Source organism: Geotrypetes seraphini, chromosome 8 (assembly GCF_902459505.1).
Source record: "Geotrypetes seraphini chromosome 8, aGeoSer1.1, whole genome shotgun sequence".
Lineage (NCBI taxonomy): Eukaryota > Metazoa > Chordata > Amphibia > Gymnophiona > Dermophiidae > Geotrypetes > Geotrypetes seraphini.
In genome coordinates this window covers 9,913,034-9,935,124 of record NC_047091.1, presented here as the reverse complement: position 1 = coordinate 9,935,124, position 22,091 = coordinate 9,913,034, and the positions used below count along the sequence as shown (strand labels likewise).

The following is a 22,091-nucleotide window of genomic DNA, read 5'->3' as shown; positions in this document are numbered from 1 at the left end:
TGGTGGGAATGCCAAAGGGTCCAGAAGTTTTGGGAGCAAGTAAGCAGATTAATTCAGATTCCACTTAAGCGAAACCCTGAAAGGGCATTGTTGGGAGTTAGAATAGAAGGTTTAACACTTTCTCAATCTAAACTTCTGGACTTGGCATTTATAGCTGCCAGATTGACATTAGCTCAGCAATGGCGTATGTTAAATGTACCTACTTTGAAAGATGTGCGGGAACGCTTAGGAACAGTGTGCGAAAAATATAGACTTTCGGCCCTTTTAACTAATCAATGGGCAAAATTGAATGATATATGGGAGACTTATATTGAATTGGAAAAAGAAGCTCTATGAAGAACTATCTTACTCATATGGTTTTGGAACCAGGTTCCCTGGGAGGGGGGGGGGGGTTGGCGAGATAGGGAATGGGACTGTTTAATTGTAGTATTGATAAGATGTGTTACTCTTATTAGCTTATTAAGGTTATGAATTATATTCAATGCTAATTGTGCCTTGCATTGAGATTATTGTATTAAAATGATTACATAAAGAATTTTAAAAAAATGAAACTCTGATTTTTCCAAAAATGAAGTAAACTAACTCAAAACTAATCCAGAAATTCAAAAGCCAGTGGTTTTGACCTCAAAATAACTCACCATAACAAACAGAGCACCCTGGTAAAACACCACAGCGAACAGCATGTAAAGGAAACAACAATAACATCTCGATACCATGTTTGTAGTGGAATCCAAATTGGCACGAGTCTAAAATTCCTCTCTCTTCCAATAAATGTTTATAACCGTAGAGGCACACTAAAACAGAGGAAACAAATCCACAAAAATCAAACAAGCAAGAGCAAAAGTGGAAATGTCCAATCAGAATGGTGCACAAAAAGTGTCTTTCAACTCATCTGATAAATCCAAATGTCTTTATTCATCCAAAATAACTCATTCATCCAAAGTAACTCAATGACTCGACATGATCATGTTTCGGCCACCCGGCCTGCATCAGGAGTCTTAGGAGTCTTTGGGTATCAATTGGATAAATATGCTCTAAAACACAACGATCAAACCGTTGCTCCGAATCTTGTGACGCTACAAACCAACACGACCTTGCAGTGAAAAAACTCAGTCAGGAACAGGCAGAGTTGAAAATGGAACAACAGTTTCTCAATCGCCTTGAATTCTGAAGGTTTGAGTTGTGTAGAGATGGGGGGGAGGGGAGGTGCTACAGCTCCGCTGTTTATGTCCAACTATTCGTTACTTAAAGTACACAAAGATCTTTACTCGCCATTAAACTTTCAACAACTCCAGTCTTCCAAAATTATCGACACCACACCATTATCAAGCACCATAAACATAACAACGCCTGAAATGTTAGTGTATTTCAAACAAAAAATTAAGCTCCTGCGGCACACCGACACAGAAATGCTGTTACAAGCCCTGATGACATTCCCTTGCCTTAATTAAAGTTGTAACTTTTTTGTACCTAGGCATCAGCCACAGCAACAACCCAGCCATGTCTCTCCTCTACTTTAGGAGGGTCAGAAAAACGGGGGTCAATGAAACCTCTTTCCCATCTTCCTAATGAATGCAGTTGAAAATCTGCTGGTGCCAACAGCCCATGGCGACTTGCCTTCTATTCAGTTAATTACCTCATTAGTCATGAGTAATTATTCAACACTTGAGCCAAGAACACTAACCCCTTCAGCTAAGGCTCCGTACGTCAGCGCCCCGCAAACCGCCGTCATCTGTCAGCTGGGCTCAGTTTAATGGAATTCGCTGCAATCTTGTACGGGAAGAGCTCTCAGTCTCATCCTTTCCTGCAAAATTGGTTGTTGTTTTTTTTAAATAGAGGACTGCAGATCCACTACGGAGCACTTTGGGTGGGGGGGGGGGGGGAGGAAGGAACAGATGCCTTACCATTGTAGCAAAAAGTATGTGTCAACAGGACAAAGAATCACCCAATTAGATCTGTTTCCTTCTTTTAGGCAATTATTTCTTGACATAGAAACTCTTCGTTTTCAGGTATGACACCTACTCTGTGGAATTCTCTTCCTACTTATCTTCGTGAAGAAAAACCATTCTTCACATTCAAAGCTCAACTGAAGGCAATCTATTTTTCTCAAGCGTTCTGCTCAAAGTTGTTTTCAAGTTTCAAGTTTATTTAAAATTTCTTATACAGCCTAATCAAACCTTCTAGGCGGTGTACAGAAATGTTAAAACCATCTATTACTGGATATTTCTTCTTCTTTTTTTCTTTTAAGTAAGGAAAAATAGTAACTTAGTAAATAAGGCAGATAAAAACCTGAACGGTCCCCATTAGAAATACATGATTAAATTCACTTGTCTCTTCTGGGTCATAGACTGTAAAGTCCACCTGGTATTGTCCTAGGTTCCAAATGCTGAAGTTGCCATCTAATCAAGCCATTGTGACATCACTGCTGAGGTTGGCTCTTAGGCACTGGTAGAATGAGGCATTATGACATCACAATCTCAGCTCTGGAATGTTGCTACTCTTTGGGCTTCTGCCAAGTAACATAGTAAATGACGGCAGATAAAGACCTGAACAGTCCATCCAGTCTGCCCATTACAAATACATGATTCAATTAACTTGTCTCTTCTTTGATATTTCTGGGTCATAGACTGTAAAGTCCACCTGGTATTGGCCTAGGTTCCAATTGCTGAAGTTGCCATCCAAGCTCACTCCAGCCTATCCAACCATCCTGGTTGCAGGATATCTACCATAAAGTCTGGCCAGTAACATCCTCATGTTCCAAGTTAGTGTAGTTCCCATTGATGCCCTCTCCAGCCCATCCAACACCTAATCACCGCATATGGGACACAGACGGTGCAAGTCTGTCATGTTTCCCGTATATACTCTTATACTGATTTTGCCAACATTTGCTTATTTCTGATCTGAGGAAGAAGGAGTTACCTGCGAAAGCCAATCATAAACTACATAAAGTTTTTTGTTTTTTTTAATGTATTATTTTATTTTCCTTTATGTTTTTGTTTTATTTCTACACTAGTCTTTAAGCCCGTTACATTAACGGGTGCTAGAATAGATGTGTATGTCTTGTCTTTCTTTCTCTCTCTCTCTCCTTGGCTGCTTTCTGTCTGTCTTTCTTTCTGTCTCTCTCTTTCCTCAGCTGTCCACCACCACCCCTTGCTTGCTCCCCCCTGTCCAGCAGTAGTCCTTCTCCCTTTTTTTACCTCCCCCATGTCCAGCAGCACCCCTTCCCTGCTCCCCCTGTCCAGCAGCAGCCCTTCTCCCTTCGTTTTACGTCTCCCCTGTCCAGCAGCAGCCCTTCCCTGCTCCCCCTGTCCAGCAGCAGCCCTTTTCCCTTCGTTTTACCTCCCCCATATCCAGCAGCACCTCTTCCCTGCTCCTCCTGTCCAGCAGTAGGCCTTCTCCCTTCCTTTTACCTCCCTCCCTGTCTAGCAGCACCTCTTCCCTGCTTCCCCTGTCCAGCAGTAGGCATTCTCCCCTCCTGTTACCTCCCCCCTGTCCAGCAGCACCTCTTCCCTGCTCCCCCTGTCCAGCAGCACCCCTTCTGGCCCACCGGCACGAACATCATGTCCATCTCTCCCTCTCTTACTTCCTCTGTCCATATTTCTCCCTCCCCCTTTTGGTCCCTCCCTGAATCTCTCTCCCTCTCCCCATCTTGCCTCCTCCACATCCATTTCTCCCTTCCCCCCTGCTTCCCTCACTCTGTAACGCATCCCTGCCGGCATCTAATCCTCTCCCTCTCCTCCCTCCTGCCTGCTCATCTGCCCGCCATGTTTAACTTCAAAGAAAAGTGCTGTGCCGTGCTGTTGCTGGCCTCGGCGTCTTCTGTCCACTGTGGCCAGCCCTAGTGGAAGCAGGAAGTTGTCAGAGGGAGGGCCACAGTGGAGAGAAGATGGCGAGGCCAGCGGCAGCATGGCGCAGTGCTTTCTAAGAAGCTAAACGCGGCGGGCGGGTGAGCAGGCGAGAGGGAGGAGGGTGAGAAGTAGATGCCGGCAGGGGCGCCTGTGCCCCCCCCATTCTGACGCCTATGGAATCAGCGGCGGCAGCGGTTTCTCTGGCGGTGAGTGAGGGTGGGAGGGGGGAGTCGCCGGCGTGTTCCCTGCCTCCATGTTCGAAAATGGAATTCGGCACGGAGGGACACATCATGCTGTCAGGGAACACGCCATCCTAAGTGCGCCTGCGCGCTTAGGGTTTTATTATAGAGGATATTACTTTGAAGAGTAGACTAAGAGGGCCACCATACCATTTCAACCACATAGTAAAGAAAGCCAACTCTTTTGCTCTCAAAATATACTTTTCACAATCCCAATACTTATTTCCAGAGTATCACAGAACCATATGACTGACCTCAGTCTGGATCATGTTGATTCTTCGGGAACACAATGTTTTCACACAGTTGTATATGTCAACCACCCCCTCACATTCAGCCATGTCAAGCATCACGTCAAGAACGATGTAACATCCTGTTCTCCCAGTTCCAGCGCTGCAGATTTAAAAAAAAAAAACAACAAAATAATTAAAAGTCCACTGCTCGACTCCTGCTTCGTTAAGGAAGCCCACGACCCACAACTGTCTAGCGAATGGCTTTCATTTTCCAACAGGGGACATGGATCAGTCTTTAGCCATCAGGCTTGATTTCAGGGTGAGTCACAGGACACAGTGAAAACATTTTAAGAAATGGAAGAGCAGAAGGGTCAGACAACAGAATATAGCCACTGACGAACTAAGATTTGTGAGAGTAAATTGTAACTGTAGCAAGTACCGTTGATTGGGATTTTCAACTGAGGTATATGGATTGTACCAGTGAAAATCTTTATAGATGGTTTTGGTGCTATATGGATATTATCAACTCAGGCTGTAGGCAGTCCTTGGTGTTATTGGGTTTTGTATACTGCCTTTTTGTAATTATACAATCACACTCAAAGCGGTTTGCATTCAGGTACTTCAAGCATTTTCCCTATCTGTCCTGGTGGGCTCACAATCTATCTAATGTGGCTGGGGCTTGCCCAGGGTCACAAGAGCAGTGTGGGATTAGAACCCACAACCTCAGGGTGCTGAGGCTGGAGCTCTAATCACTGTGCCACACTCTCCTCCAATAGTATCAGAAGTGAGCCGAGGATAGAACAATGAAGCCATTGTGACATCACTGATGAGGTTGGCTCTTATTGGTGGAGTGAGGCATTATGACACGGCTCAGTAATGACCAAGGAATTTCTAGGTGGTACACCAAGTGATACAATTGTGTGCCTCTATTCTGTTGGGCATTCTATGATTCTGCATTGCATTGAAGAACGCTGGTGTAGAAGGACTGAGGTTGAGATAGACACTAAAGAATGACAGTCTCTGGTATCCAGAGCCGATACTGTGATGTCATAATGCTTCATTCTACCAATAAGAGCCAACCTCATCAGTGATGTCACAATGGCTTCATTGTTCTATCCTCGGCTCACCTAAGAATCATATTTGTTTGCAGAACATTTCCAGTGGTCCAGGTGCTTTGAATGCGGGGCATTTTCAGAATCCTGTAAGCACTAGGGTTACTGAATGTGGCATAATTCCGTTAAATCTGGCAGAATATCATAAGGAAAAACACAAACAAAAATACCTGTCTTATTCATCACTGCAGCAACAAGACATCCCGTCACTGCTCAGTCTGAACCAGTCACAGAAAAAGAAATTATGCGGCAGACATACAGAATTCCACCTCCGGGGATCCTATTTGCACTAACTGAAAGCTCTTTTAGTTTACTCAATTTGCAATTCCTTGGCCAAGCAGTGTTTTCTTCCTCCCCTCCCCCCCCCCTCCTTCTGCCTCTATTTCCTTGAAGGATTCTGCATCGAAAGGCAAATTTCTTGGGCTGATGAATCCCTTGTCATGATTAGTGGTGATTACAGGCTATGGAAACTAATCACACTGGTTGTTATCGGTGAATGAATACTGATTAGGTAATCGAGAAAAAAAAAAAAGGAAGAAGCTTGAATCTTGTTCATCATTTACTTCTCACCCATCCAGGTGGAAACGTATCAGTGTGGCCCGCTGAAAAGCTTGTTTTGGTGACTTATGTCAGTCACAGAGTAGTTCCAGGTCTAGGGAAATTCAGCGCGGTCAGTTCAGTGCGGACGTATCATCACGGCCTTTTCAACGCTGTATGAGACACCTGACCTCGTTAGGGGGAGGTTAATGCCCCTCCCCACCTCCAAACTAGGGATGCTCACTTACTCTTCCCTGCCGCTCAAGCAACCGCCCTTCCCCTGCCACATACCTCTCGGAACGTTCGCTGGCGTGAACAGCATCTTTCGCCTCCTGCTCGTGCTAGCCTCGGCTCTCCTCTGACGTGACGTCCTGGTCCCGCGACTAGGAAGGGACATCAGAATTGAGCCAAGGCCGGCGCGAGCAAGGGGTGGAAGATGTTGCTAGCGCAGGCAAACATTTCAAGAGGTACGCGGGAGAGGCAGAGAGGAGGAAGACAGCGCCTTACTACGCCACTGGGGCAGAGAGGAAGAAAGGCACCAACAGTGACGTGGAGAGGACGATTCATCGCAGCTGTTTCAGCATAGCCGCGATGAAACGACCCGCACTGAAACTGCCGCATTGTTCCAGGGTTCATGTCTACCACTGGGATCTCGTTACTGACGGCAGAGGAACAAAGAGATCAAGGTACAACGGACCAAGAATCCCGTTATGCTCCCTTATATTAAACATAGGGGTCCTTTTATCAAGTTGAGGTAGGGGTTTAATGCATGTAATACCGCGCGTTAAACAGCCTGCCGCCAGCCGCGGGGGTTAGCGCGTGATGAAATGTCCGATGCGCTAACCCCGCTAGCGCGGCTTGATAAAAGGAGCCCATAGTCTCAACAATTTCATATTGAAGGTCAAAGGATGCTGCGTCTCACTCGAAAGGCCCCTGATGCAGACCTGCCAAGTCTCCTGCATTCATGAGTCATCTCCTTCACTCCTGTTCAGCAGACCAATGCTGCCTGATTCAGGGAAAATTTTTTCGATTCGATTCAATTCGGTCTATTGATTAGATTTTTCGATTCGCTTTTCCCGCTCAATAGGGCATTTTTAAGAAGCCTCGGAGGTATGTCCAGGTCTCACAGGGATGGTGTGGGTGGGGGAGGGTTGTTGGTCGCTGAATCGGTGAATCCAATTTTCTCAGACAACAAATCAATTCAAATCAATTCACTGAAGTGAACCGGCGAATTGGGCAGCACCACTTCATTGACAGCAGTAGAAAGATTAATAACATCTCACTTTCAATTGAACTCTGGAAAGCGGGGACATAGGATGAAGGTGAAAGAGGACAGATTCAGAAATAACCTCAGAAAATACTTTTTCACAGACAGTGGAGGTGGTGGAGATGAAGAGGATGACATAGTGACAAAATTCATCACCGTTCCCGTCCCTGTGGATAACGGTGGGAAACCATCCCCATGTCATTCCTTAAGGAGAGAGGGAAGAATCAGAGTCTGAATGGGCCCAGTCACTGACCCTCAAGCCTTGCATTGAAGAATACTGGTGTAGAAGAACTGAGGTTGAGATAGATACTAAAGAATGACATGGGACTGGACAGGAACGGTGATGAATTTTGTCACTGTGTCATTTGAATTCAAGAAAGCTTGGGACAAATATGTTGGACCTCTAAGGGTGAGGAGGAGATAGTAGACTAGATAGGCCATATTCCTGCAGCCATGGGATCATCTCATGATAAGAGTTGCAAAATCTTGTACCGTGGTAGCAGGATATGATGCCTTATTAAGGTATCTCCTGTTGTCCGAGGAGGAGGTGGCTTGTTGGTGCAACAACCCATGAAACTTTGGTGAGCCAGGAGGCAAAGCCAGGATGCAGAGTATGTGGGGCTGGGACAGGCTTGGGGCAGAACTGGATGGAGTGTAACAGGGCTAGGAGGCGTGTCTTGAAATGTCCCTCTTAAAAATCAGGCACCCTTGGCAGCTCTGCTGGAACATCAGGCTGCTAGTTGGGATTCGGAACTGAGTATTTTGTATACTTCTTCGATTTCATATATGCATTTCCGAAAACTATTTTTGTAAGATTCTTAGGAAAATAAGAAAGATGATATTTCTTCTGAACTTCACTGTACAGTCTCTTGATGATGTAAACCCGCATCGATCTGGAAGGTATTTCGCTCTAGAAATGTATTTTAATGTAATGTAATATATCTAATGTTAGGTTCATATCTTTCTGGTCCATCAAAGGACTGTTCAGAACAGTTCCCAGTAATATAAAATACATCTAGTAATCATACATCTTAAACTGCTTTTTACCTGCAATGGACAACTACGGGCCCAGCATCTGGGGGAGTCGAGGTTTTCACTCTGCGGACGAAGGCTAGGAGGCCAGTGGAATGGTAAGGTACCCCATGCTCTGGCCAGGAAGTCAAGTGAAACTGTTTCACCTCATGCCTGGCTGAATAACCTCTCTGTAAAATGGAAGAAAAAGGGAGAGGAAGAGACAAAATAATATTTAAAAAAACACCCGATTAACATAGTATCATAGTAAATGACAGCAGATAAAAGTCCATTCAGTCTGCCCTGTAACTACAGTATTCCGGAAAATCGAGAAATGCTTCTCTCTGCTTTGAAAAAGTGGACCCGTGGCTGATGTGCAGAGGTCGATGATGGCGGTTGCCCGGCTGAAACGGCTAAAGCACTAGAGATGATGACATTGATGATTGATGGAAATGAAATGAAGTCCTTCCTGACTTTTGTTCTATGATGCATATTATATCTATTTCTTTTTTATCTATTTTGTTTAGTTTTCATTTAAAATTTCTTAGAATTCTATTCTTTAACTGTTTCTCTTTCCATTCTATTTTATATGCCTTCCTCTACCTTTTCTTTTCTCCTCGCTTCTAATGTTTATTTTTCTTTTTACATTTCTATATTTGATTTAATTCTTAAAATTATTTTCCATTTAATTAGTTTCTTTCCATTACATTATTATTTTGGAATGTACGTTTTGTTTTTTAACAGTATGATATTGAGGGTTCAATATATTCTTGTTAGGATGCTTCATATCTCATTTTTTTCCTCTATCTTTATTTTCCTCTCTATTATTTGCTAATTTGTTTGTTCTTAGGTACTTTAGTTAGATTGTGAGCCTTCGGGACAGTAAGGGAATTTCAAAGTACCTATTCTTTATTTATTTATCTTATTTTTATTGTATCCTTTATTGTATATTTCTCTGTAAACCGCTTCGAACCTAACGGATTTAGCGGTATATAAGAAATAAATTACATTACATTACATGCATTACAATTTCATGATTGAATTGTCTTCTTTTTTTTTTTTCTTTGTTTCTTCTGGGCCACAAACCTTAGAAATCCGCCCAGTCCTGTCTTTAGGTTCCAACCACTGGATTTGCTGTTGAAGCTCACTCCAGCCTATCCAAACCATCTCCCTCGCGGGATTCAGACCGTGAGAGTTTGCCCATTCATTTTCTAATTAGAGATCCTCTGTGTTCATCCCACGCTTTTTTGAATTCCATCACAGCTTTCCTCTCCCTCGGGAGGGCATTCCAGGCATCCGCCACCCTCTCCGTGAAAAAGAAACTTCCTACCATCACTCCTAAGTCTACCATCCCTCAACCTCAACTTATGTCCTTTTGCCTTTGAAAATTCGGGTAATCTAAGATGCCCACCTAGGTTTAATAAAGACAGGGGGATGCTCACTACCAGAAGATTCACCTGCAGTACTCCAACCCCTTCAAAATAGAACACCTTGCATCAATTTTACACTTAAAACACTCTGATGACTTTATTTGCTGAGACGGGAATTAATCCATTCTGCGAATCTTTCAACATCTTTCCTCAGTAGTAGTAATAATAATAACTTTATTCTTCTATACCGCCACAATCTTGCGACTTCTAGGCGGTTTACAATCAAGAGTGCTGGACATTCAGCGAAATACAATAAGTAGATATTCAGAGGAAATACAGAGATCAGAGACCTCAGGAGGCAATAGTATAGAAATACAATTTGCTGAGCGAAAATGTAATAAGTACATTTTAGTAGGTAATGTCCGACAGGACCTGTTGGGGATAAATAGCAACGTAAAGTTACGATAAGATGAAGATAACAGATTATATTTATAACAGTGCTGTAAGTTCAGGTGGAATAGGGAGGGGGGAGGGAGAGGGAGAACGGGTCAATTGTTTAGGTATTTCTGGAACAGGTATGTTTTTAGGCGTTTCCTGAATTCCCCGTATGTAGTGGGCGAAAGCAGTTGGTCTAGGTCTTTGCCCCATAGGACTGCTTGGTGAGAGAGAAGGTGTTCGTGGTGTTTTTTTCATTTTGCAGCCTCTAACTGGAGGGGAAATGAGTTTTGGGTGTGTGTTTCTCTTGAGTCTGTTATTAGAAAATGCGAAAAGGTCCGTTATGTACTTGGGGGTCAGGCCGTATAGTACTTTGAAGCAGAGGCAGGCAAATTTTAAACCTTACTCGGGCTTCCGTTGGTAGCCAGTGCAGCTGCCGATAGTAGGGTGTCACGTGGTCGAATTTCTTCAGCCCGAAGATAAGTCTGACCGCAGCATTTTGCATTATTTGGAGACGTCTCATATTCTTTTGTGAGATTGCTAGATAGGCGATATTGCAGTAGTCAAGCTGACTCAGTATGAGGGATTGCACTAGGATTCCGAATGTTGACGTATCGAAGTATGATTTAATGGTTCTGAGTTTCCAGAGAGTAAGGAAACCTTTTCTGAATAGGGAATCCACTTGTTCCTTCATTGTTAGGCATTGGTCTAGAATAACACCTAGTATTTTCGTGGTGGGCTGAATAGGGTAGTTGAGTTGATTGATGCATAGTGGGGTTTTATTGTCAAGCGGGTGAGGGGAGGCAACGAAGAATTTTGTTTTTTCTGGGTTGAGCTTGAGCTTGAAATCTGTCATCCATTGTTCCATCTAGTGCCTTAGGGGTCTTTTTATCAAGCTGCGGTAGGGGTTTAACGCGCGTAATAGCCGCTAACGCCTGCATTGAGCAGGCGTTAGTTTTTTAAGCCGGCCACGGGGGTTAGCGCGTGATGAAATGTCCGACGCGCTAACCCCGCTAGCGCGGCTTGATAAAAGGACCCCCTAAGTCTGTTCCAAGAACCACTTGTCAATTCAGAGTGATGCATCTTTCCAAATGCTGTGAAGAAGTGCATAAGAGAACCTAAATTCTCCTTAAATGCATTCCCCCAATGAGCCACCTTAACAAAGCCAAGGGTGTGGCCCAGCCAGGGAAGATAAAAACCCAGAGTCCAGAAAGCCAGGGAGGCCCAGAAAAGAAAGAAGCGACCTCCAGTCTATATTTCCATCATCTACATGTAAGAAACATTTTGCTGCTCAATTACAATTGGGTGAATCTCTTCATGAAAAAGGTGGTAAATAAATGAAAATAAAATTAAAATAAATACATTTTTGGCTTTGCCTGCAAGGACAGTCTTTCTGTTTTGTGCTTGCATTAGTATACTGAATAAAGGGGGGGGGGGGAGACTTTCTTTGCTCTTAAAGCTGCCTCAGAGGCCAAGGGCTCGAACACTCACCCATGCTATGACAAAAATCGTATCTCTTGGTGATAACTCACCTGCAATTTCCATAACTGACTGCCTACCAATTTCTTTCTCCTCTGTCATTTCCTCGACTGTCAACCATGTTGCTTTAATTAGTGCAGCTCCTGAGCATAGTGCAGCCGACCTTTTCACTCGCTTGCTATTTGCCACCCTTTTCACAGGAGCCAACTTTCCATACAGAGACGGCAACGGTACGTTGGCAAACGTTAGCACCCTGACACCTGCCGTCAAATTCTAACACTTAATCCCAAATCTCGAACAGTTTCTCCGACACCCCTCACTTCTTCGACGTTGCGCAACTCTCTCGCCTCTCCTGCTCCGTGCCATTCAAACAGGTAGCAATGACAGGAGTCAAACAAGGGAACCAGTTTCAGGCTTAAATCGGAAAAAAAAACAAAAAAAAAAACCACCCCACATTTGTACCAAATCAGATTTCACTAATGTCCACTTTCAAGCACGGGACATCCACTGAGTAATCTAAATCACTTAACCCAGTGGTCTTGTCACGTTAGCAACAAAAACCTCACTACGAGAGCCAAGATCGCTGCTGGATAAAGCAGACAGTACATTGGGTGTGGGAGGAGGTGGGGGATTCTTCACCAATGTTACAGTTGTCTTCTGATACGATCGGCCTGGCTACTTAGTCATAAGGTAAGAACATAAGAAGTTGCCACCACTGGGTCAGACCATTGGTCCATCACGCCCAGCGGTCCGCTCCCGCGGCGGCCCGTCAGGTCCATGACCTGTAATGTGGTTCCTGTCCATTTCTGTAACCTACCTCTTCTTTTTATCTGTAACCCTCAATCCCCTTATCTTTTAGGAACTTATCTAAACCTTCCTTGAAACCCTGCAATGTGCTCTGGGCTATCACAACCTCCGGAAGCGCGTTCCATGTGTCCACCACCCTCTGGGTAAAAAAGAACCTCCTAGCATTTGTTCTAAACCTGTCCCCTCTCAATTTCTCCGAGTGACCCCTTGTGTTAGTGGTTCCCCACAGTCTGAAAAATCTGTCCCCGTCCACTTTCTCTATGCCCCTCAGGATTTTGAAGGTTTCTATCATGTCTCCTCTAGGTAAATAAAATAATGTCAACCCACCACCACACACTCACACATATTTTCTGTTTCCCCCCCCCCCTATTCCAGTGTATCACAAACCGTGTGCCATGGCACACTATTCCAAGTGTGCCGCGAGACGCCGGCAAGGAGGAGAGGTGCCGGCTGACTGCTTATAGCGGTGTCCCGTGAACTTTTCTGGCCAGCACCGCACTACGTACGGTGCCCCAGCCGTAAGTCAACGCGATGGTGTCACACGCATGTGTGATAATAATAATAACAGTTTACATACAAGCAAGAACCCAATTCAAATTATACTGTCTACTATTTAAAGTAACCCACGGAACTGCACCCATCTACCTAAGCAACCGCCTATACCGACACCTTTCTCCCAGAATAAGGAGAGCCCAGATCCCATTCGCCTACCCTCCACTCCATGGCACTCGACGCAAGAAACTATACGACAACCTCCTAGCGACACAGGCAGCGAAACTTGATCCTGCCATCTCCAAGCTGCTGACCAAAACAACTGATTTTAAAGCGTTCCGAAAAGAAATCAAAACACTACTATTCATAAAACACATCACATCAACCTAATCTCCCCCTTTCCTTTCCCAACTGCATATTCCTCGTGAATTCACCACCCCTCTGGCAACTTCTAGTCAATTCTCCAAACTTCTAGTCAATTCTCCAAACTAAATCTAATCTAATCCTTAGGTTTGTATACCGCATCATCTCCACGTTCGTAGAGCTCGACGCGGTTTACAGTAGGAGAAACAGGAAGGAACTACAACAGAGGGTTAGAGGTAGAAGTGTGAAGAAAATTTAGAGGACTTGGGATGCCAAGATATAAGAGTTTCCTTGATTCCTAAGTTGGAGGGAGACTTACATGTTTTGAGAAAAGCCAAGTTTTCAGATGTTTGCGGAAAACTTGGAGAGAGCTCAAGTTCCGAAGAGGGGAGGTAAGGTTGTTCCAGAGCTCAGTGATTTTGAAGTGGAGGGAGGTCCCTAGCTTTCCTGTGTGGGAAATGCCTTTTAGCGAGGGGAAGGATAGTTTTAATTTGTGGGAGGATCTGGTGGTATTAGGGTTTGAGGAATTCCAAGAAAGAGGGATAAAGGGAGGGAGGATACCATATAGGATTTTGAAAGTTAAACAGGCGCATTTATAGTGGACCCTGGCGATTATCGGAAGCCAGTGGAGCTTGGCCAGGAGCGGGGAGACATGGTCAAATTTACTTTTAGCGAAGATGAGCTTGGCCGCGGCATTCTGAATCCGTTGGAGTCTGTGGAGGTTTTTCTTAGTTAATATATAACCGGATTCCGGCTTTCTTGTAAAGTACTGCAACCTGCTTGTTAGGTATCCTCAATGTCTCAAAATGTCCGAAACCTCCATTTGTAACCTGAAACCTGCTTCCTTCAACGTCATGTAATTCTCCTGGATATGTCCAGCCATCTTCTAATGTAATCCACTTAGAACCGCAAGGTACAGGCGGAATAGAAATCACTAATGTAATGCAATGTAATATACTGAAGGACCGTGAAGTTCTACGCAGTTTACAATGATTAAAAGGTATTACAGATCGAGTGGAATAAACAAAGTTCAGAGTTAGTGAATAACAGTTCTAAAGATCATTTGTTGAGGACTAAATAATAAAATAATAATAATAACTTTATTTTTGTATACCGCCATACCCCGAAGAGTTCTAGGCGGTTCACATTAGTTAGACAGAGATTACAAATGGTTACATATCGAATTGCATCAGAGTTGCAATCAGCAAGGAGAGGAGTAGGGGGGAAAGGAGGGAGATGGGGGAGGGGAGTAGATCAGAGCAGGGGGAGGATTGAAAAGGGGCATTAAGGGTCTTGGTCTCGGAATAGGTGAGTTTTGAGTGATTTTCTAAAGTCGAGGTAGTTGTAGGCCTTGAGGACCATTTGGGCTAGCCAAGGGTTTAGTTTGGCGGCTTGGAAGGCGTAGGTTTTGTCGAGGAATTTTTTTGAGTGGCATAGTTTTAGGGAGGGGAAGGAGAAGAGTTGAATTTTTCGGGAGTTCTTATAGTTGTGGTTAAGGGTGAAGTGAGGGGTGATGTAACTTGGGGATGAACCAAATATTGTTTTGTAGCAAAAACAGGCGAATTTGAATGTGATTCTGGATTCTAGTGGGAGCCAGTGGAGTTTGTGGTAGAAAGGGGTGATATGGTCCCATTTTTTCAGGTTAAATATGAGGCGGACAGCGGTGTTCTGGATCATCCTTAATCTCCTGATGTATAGGTCAGTTACCTAAGTACTTCAGGAACAGGTACGTTTTTAGGCGTTTCCTGAATTCCCTATAAGTAATGTGATTCCCTATAAGAAATGTGATGTCATCGCGTCGACATCTGCGCATGTGCAGAGGCTCGTCTTGCCGCGACCCCGCCATTACAGGGATCCGGGAGGTGCAGGGAGGAGAGACAGCGGCCAGGAGGAGCGTCGTCCACTCCGGCTGACTTCCTACAGGACGTGCCTCTCGCCGCGAGAAGCACGTCCTGTAGGCAGGCAGCCAGCGTGGATGACTTTCCTCCTCGCCAATGTGTCGCGGCACACCAGAAATCTCAGGGGAGGCACCCTGGTGTGCCGCAGCACACCGTTTGCGATACACTGGCTTACAGGATGTGGACTTCAGAAAGGCGGTGAAAACCTTCCTCTTGCAGTGGCCCAACCACAGTCCCGGTGCTCTCTATACAGACTAGATCAGGGGTGTCAAAGTCCCTCCTCGAGGGCCGGAATCCAGTCGGGTTTTCTGGATTTCCCCAATGAATATGCATTGAAAGCAGTGCATGCAAATAGATCTCATGCAGATTCATTGGGGAAATCCTGAAAACCCGACTGGATTCTGGCCCTCGAGGACCGACTATGACACCTGTGGACTAGATAATCATCTTCTTTTGCAGTCTGTATCACTCTATGCTCGTTCAAGTGTATGCCCTCTGGTTGTCAACCCCCAAATTGCTCTGATATCTTCATTTCCCCCAAAGCAACAAAACCCAAAGGAAAAAAAAAAAAAGGGGGGGGGGGGTTGTCCAACGTTGTCTGCAGTGAAAAAACCAACCAGGAGCAAACAAACCAAAACTGCAGATATGTACAACGATGTAGGCAAACTTTATTGTGACAACAAAAATGTAATTAAAAACCTTTTTACCAAACAAGGGACCCAACACGGTCCGTGTTTCGGACAACCTTCATCAGGGGTCCTATTGAGTACAAATATGACACAAAATACAATATTAAAAACATATAGAATGATATAATAATAAAAGGTAAAAAGATAAAAATAATAGTGAAAAACGACAAGATGATCCTATTGAGTACAAATATGACATAAAATAAAATATTAAAAACATATAGAATGATATAATAATAAAAGGTGTTGGGTCCCCTGTTTGGTAAAAAGGTTTTTAATTACATTTTTGTTGTCACAATAAAGTTTGCCTACATCGTTGTACATATCTGCAGTTTTGGTTTGTTATCTTCATTTCCCCCTCCATGGTGATGCTATGTATCACCTCCGTTTTGCTTGAGGCTATGTATGTTAACTTGTAACCTGTTTTGAGCTTTCTGGGAGGACAGAATATAAAAATAAATAACAACTTCAGACATCCATTACTGTGGACTTGTTGAAGAGGAGTTTACGTCTGAGTCCTGCTTTGTTGATATCTGCTGTGGAAAGGGAACGTTATTACAAATTTGTGTTACGTGCATTTTTTTGCTCCCAATCGAGCGTATCGAGCACACTTAATCTCCTCAGATGCTTGTCCTAAATGTTCGAATCCTCGTGCATCACTGGGTCACGTGTTCTGGACTTGTCCAGTTGTTTTACCCTTTTGGCGTCATCTCTGCCAGTGGATTGGTCAGCTTTGGAACCGCACTGGGAACCCGCACCCTAGCTCTTTGTTCTCCTTGACATTTTCTATGGTTCCGCGCCGTGCGGGATGTTCTGCATTCACCCATAGAGCGATGTATGTGGGCATTAAGACAATCTTACAGAGCTGGCTGACACCACTTGCACCTACTTTCGCTCATTGGCGGATTTTGATGATCCAGTTGGTTGGAATGGATCGTCAGGTTGTGGGACCTTTGGACTCTAGGAAGGGGAATTCATATATCAGTTGTTGGCTACCTTTTAGTACCACTTTAACACATAAAGCACGCAGTCGTTTGTTGACTTGATGTGTTTTTTGGTTTTTTTTTTTTGCAACTGCTGTTCCGGGGGGGGGGGGGATGTGTATTGTATATTGTTTCCTTTCTTTATGGTTGAAATTCAATAAAAATGATTGAATTAAATAAATAACCCGTTATTGCGGTCTAACATGTGTTAAGGGGAAAACATTGTGCATTATTGCCTTAACACATCTTAGAATCTACTCCTTAGTGCATGAAATCCAATGTTTCATGTTTACGCCATTAAACTTTATAATTTAATTAGGAAGTTCTATTCCACTTTTACCTGGAAAAGCAAGGTTCAAGGCAGATAAAAATGAAAACAAAATATAACTAACACATCACAATAAATCATAAAACATAATTCATCAACAACAACAAAAAAACATGCCATCAAAACAAAGCAGTATAAAATAGGAACACATGAATGAGAAATACACTAACAATTGGTACCAACAATCTCAGCAGATACTAATCAAGGGACTAAAAATGATTAGCTCACAGCTCCGAGAGATAGCGAGCATAGAGAAGGAAGACCCTGTTCTCTTACCCTCTCAAGTGTGAAAGTCCTCAGTGTGTACTCAGCCAGAGTTTCCGTTTTCACCAGTGTAATCTTGATGTCGCCATACAGCTCCGAGTCTTCGGGCCAATACTTGCAACACTTCACCTGGAAGCATAGACCGTACCGTTCTAATCATGCCTGCAAGCCTAGGTCACGCCCTCAACCAGCCCTACTAGCATCTCCTCCACACGGGCTTCTCTCTCTTCTCAATCACATTCAGCCTCGGTGCATTAAAGCTAATCAACTAATTTCCTTTTCTTTATCATGGCTACATCACAAATGCTTAGGCCCAGATTCTTGAAAGGGCGCCTGAAGTTAGGTGGCAAGCCTATCCGATCTGAGCGCCCATCTTACATTTTTTTTAAATTGGCTTAATCGGCACTAATTGAAAACACCGTTAAACGAACTTTTAAAAATGATTTTAAAAAATTTAATTAGCTGGACAGGCGCCTACCACTTCAAGGAAGGCGTCTACAACAAGGCGCTTACCAACAAGTAGGCATGGTTAGGGGTAGATTTTTGGACATGGTTTCACTTAGGCGCACTCATTTAGACCAAGAAAACCCTGGCCTAAATGGGAATGAGCCTAAGATTTCAATGCCTACCAGTGCCTAAGATTGCTTAGGTGCTGCTAGGCGGAATTCTATAAACGGTGCCTAGTGGATGATTGACAATTGTGCTCAATGTTGCCTAGCAATTAGGTGCTGTTTATAGAATCAGGGCCTTACTGACTTTGCTTACACCGTCGTCGTCGTAACTTAGCAGCATCTTCTTGCAACAGACATCATGCCTTAGATCAGGGGTGTCAAAGTCCCTCCTCGAGGGCCGCAATCCAGTCGGGTTTTCAGGATTTCCCCAATGAATATGCATGAGATCTATTAGCATACAATGAACGCAGTGCATGCAAATAGATCTCATGCATATTCATTGAGGAAATCCTGAAAACCCAACTGGATTGCAGCCCTCGACTTTGACACCCCTGCCTTAGACCATTAGTGACAGCATACCCATGCACAGGAATCAATGGGTGTTGTCATTCCTTGCGGTGGCGTAGTAAAGGGGGCCGGGGGGGGGGGGCTGGCACCTCTCTGCACCCCCCATGCCACACACATGCCCTCCCACCTCTTTAAATTTTTGCCCATGTAAGCAACTTTTCCAGCCTGCTGCCCGTGCCGGCCTGGCTCCCCTCTGAAATCGCTTCCGGGTCACGGGGGTCAGGAAGTGGCATCAGAGAAAAAGCCAATGACAGCGGGAGCAGCAGGACGGTGAAGATTTAAAGAAGTACGGGGTAGAAGGGAGGGCACAAGTGTGAAGGAATCACATCCCTCAAATTACAGAGTACAGACTATTAACAAGGCTACCAATGGATGGTTTCACTCAGACTTTATATTTATTTATTCCGTTTTTTTATACCGTTCTAGCAAAGTTCAGAACAGTTTACATGAATTTATTCAGGTATTCGAACATTTTTCTCTGTCTGTCCCGGTGGGTTCACAATCTATCTAATGTACCTGGGGCGATGGGGGGGGATTAAGTGACTTGCCCAGGGTCACAAGGAGCAGTGTAGGATTGAACCCACAACCTCAGGGTGCTCAGGCTGCAGCTTTAACCCCTGCGCCACTCTAGACATCAGTGTAGTAAAAGTGAGCCAAGGAAAGGACAATCAAGCCATTGTGACATCACTGATGAGGTTGGCTCTCGGGCATTGGTGGAATGAGGCATTATGACATCACAATACCAGCTCTGGTTATCAGAGGCTGAAACGTTTCACACTGTTTATTTATTCAATTTTCTATACTGTTCTCATAAGGCAGCTTAGAATGGTTTACGTACGCCCCCTCAGCCGCAGCGTGCTAGCTCTCCACGGGAGAGTAGTCAGTCCGAGGAGGCAGACTTCGTCTCCCGGGAGGCTGAAATGGGCGTAGCACCGGAGGAAGAGGAGACTGCAGTGAGAACAACGAGGGAACATGAAATAGAACAAGGCTCCCAGAGGGAGAAGACTGTCACTGCTGTGGAAGCTGGGACAATGCAAGCAAGTATATTCTCTGTTCCTAAACCCATGAATGTTACCCTAGACTCTATTTGGGATTTGGTAATTACTCTGGGACAAACATTGTCACCACAAATTAAAGCACTAGAAGATAAATTCCTAGAACAAAGAAATGAAATAAATGGACTTAAACAGGAAAATACATTGATGAAAACTAATGTGGAAAAAATAGATAAAAAGATAAGTGAAGTAAATCATGTTCAAACGACACTGATTAAAGACAATATCAATCTTAGGAGAAAGGTGGAAATGATGGAAAATAATATGCGGTTGAATAATCTTAGATTTTTGAACTTCCCAAAGATTCCTTCTTTATCAGCAAAAGAAGTTTTGAAAAAGTACTTTTGTGAAGTTCTTAATGTTCCTAATGATGCCTTTCCTCCCTTTTCCAAAATATATTATTTGCCAACATCAAAAAATTCGGAAGAACAGCGTCCACCAGAACAACAAGGTCAGGGTGAACAAATGGATATAACATTATTATTGGAATCTTCAATGAGGGAGGTAGCTATTCCAGCTACCCTATTGGCTACGGTGGTTTTATCACCAGATAAAAATTGGATATTACAGCTTTATTTTAAGAACAGACATAAAGAATTTCTTGGATGTAAAGTTCAAATATTTCCGGATGTGACAAGGGAATCCCAGAAACGAAGGAAGGAATTTTTGCTTCTTAAGCCTGGGGTTGCGGCAATGGGAGCATCATTTCTTTTACGATATCCTTGTAAATGCATTGTAAAGTATAAATCTTGCAATTATATTTTCTTTGAACCTTCACAGCTGACAGGATTTCTCTCCAGGAGGGGCCTTGAAGGGGATTAAGAAAATCTCAATGCATAAATTTACCCTTGGTCCATTCTCATCTGACCGCCTAATTTGTAATTTGAATTTCTCTTTTTCCTTTAAATAGTTTCTCACTCAGGAACATCTTGGATCTCAAATTTTTGGGACTTTAATTTTGATTGAGTAAATAGTAATTTTGTTATATAAATGTTACTTCATTTGTTTTATGTTATGTTGACTTAATCATACTCTGTACAAGAAGTTTATTCTTGATAATATATTCAAAATAAATAAAGAATTAAAAAAAAAAAAAAAAAAAAAAAGAACGGTTTACGTTAATTTATTCAGGTACTCCAGCATTTTTCCCTGTCGGTCCTGGCAGACTCATAAACTATTTAATATACCTGGTCAATTGGGGGATTAAGTGACTTGCCCAGGGTCACAAGGAGCAGTGTGTGTCAGAACCCACAACCCCTGGGTGCTGAGGCCGTAGCTTTAACCGCTGCGTCACACTCTCTCCACTTTTGACACCGTCACATGGCAATTTCTCTTTTATGGAGCCACTGATTGTTCTTTAAAGTCTGTACGCCCAGGAGAAAGTTTACTGGCTGTTTTTGGATACCATTAGGCTCCGTAGTACTTACCCTTCCCACCTCTACCAGTTTGGTTATCATGACTATACTGGAGCAGTGTTCCTGCCATACCATTCTCCAGAAATCGTACACCGTTTCTTGCTTAGGACCTGCAATATGAAAAAAGACACGCAGGGGTTAATCCAGCTCCTACTTCCCACCTCCGCACACTATTACAAAAACCTCTAAATGCCATTACACTTGTGTTGTGTTACTATTATCATTATACTGTAATCTGTTATGCTGTGTGCATTTTATGTTATTGTTTTAAAGTTGTTATTTTTCCACGCAAAAACGTAATTAAATTTAAATAAGCAAAGAACATATTACACTATGGCAGGGGTAGGCAATTCCGGTCCTCGAGAGCCGGAGCCAGGTCAGGTTTTCAGGATCTCCACCATGAATCTGTATGAGATGGATTTGCATGCACTGCCTCCTTGAGATGCAAATCTATCTCATGCATATTTATTGGGGGTATCCTGAAAACCTGACCTGGCTCCGGCTCTCGAGGACCGGAATTGCCCACCCCTGCACTATGGGTACAAACAAAAGTGGGATGAACCCAATGGACTTTGAAACTAATTTTATAAGGAGCTGCCTTAAAACACTGAGGGCTAAATCGGTGATGGAAAAAAATCGGTGCTCAATGCTACTCTATAATAGGCATTCAAAGATGTACAATTCTGGAGGCCGCATTATCAAAAAGATGTGCGGAGAGTTGAGTCAGTTCAGCAAATGGCCACCAGGATGGTCTCAGGACTCAAGGATCTCCCGCATGAGGAACGACTGGGTAAGTTGCAGCTGTACTCACTCGAGGAACGCAGAGAGAGGGGAGACATGATCGAGACGTTCAAATATGTCACGGGCCGTATCGAGGTGGAAGAAGATCTCTTTTTTCCTTAAAGGACCCACGGCGACAAGAGGGCATCCGTTGAAAATCAGGGGTGGGAAATTTCATGGCGACACCAGAAAATATTTCTTCACCGAAAGGGTGGTTGATCGCTGGAATAATCTTCCACAACAGGTAATTGAGGCCAGCAGCGTGCCAGATTTTAAGAAAAGATGGGAGTGGCATGTGGGATCTCTTCATGGAGGTAGTTAGGGGGTGGGCCGTTAGGGTGGGCAGACTAGATGGGCCATGGCTCTTTTCTGCCGTCATGTTCTATGTTTCTATGAGGGCCAGATTCTGTTCATGGCGCCTACAATGTAAATGCCTAGACGTTTCAATCACGTTGCTAAGAGAATGCAAG

General features: G+C 43.8%; 1 protein-coding gene and 1 long non-coding RNA gene across 2 annotated transcripts in view; one reads left to right on the top strand and one right to left on the bottom strand.

Moving 5' to 3' along the window:
* Positions 1-22,091, bottom strand: part of PTPRU (protein tyrosine phosphatase receptor type U) — a 489,953-nt gene that overhangs the window by 40,171 nt on the left and 427,691 nt on the right. Inside the window, exons 20-23 of the mRNA XM_033956533.1 lie at positions 20,854-20,951; positions 17,365-17,481; positions 8,281-8,435; positions 4,342-4,477 (exon numbers count right to left, since the gene is read on the bottom strand). Coding sequence (XP_033812424.1) covers positions 4,342-4,477; positions 8,281-8,435; positions 17,365-17,481; positions 20,854-20,951 — 506 coding nt within the window. The remainder of the gene's footprint in view (positions 1-4,341; positions 4,478-8,280; positions 8,436-17,364; positions 17,482-20,853; positions 20,952-22,091) is intronic.
* The window catches only part of LOC117365755, a 223,209-nt gene that overhangs the window by 130,475 nt on the left and 70,643 nt on the right, over positions 1-22,091 (top strand). The gene's annotated exons all lie outside the window — the stretch shown is intronic.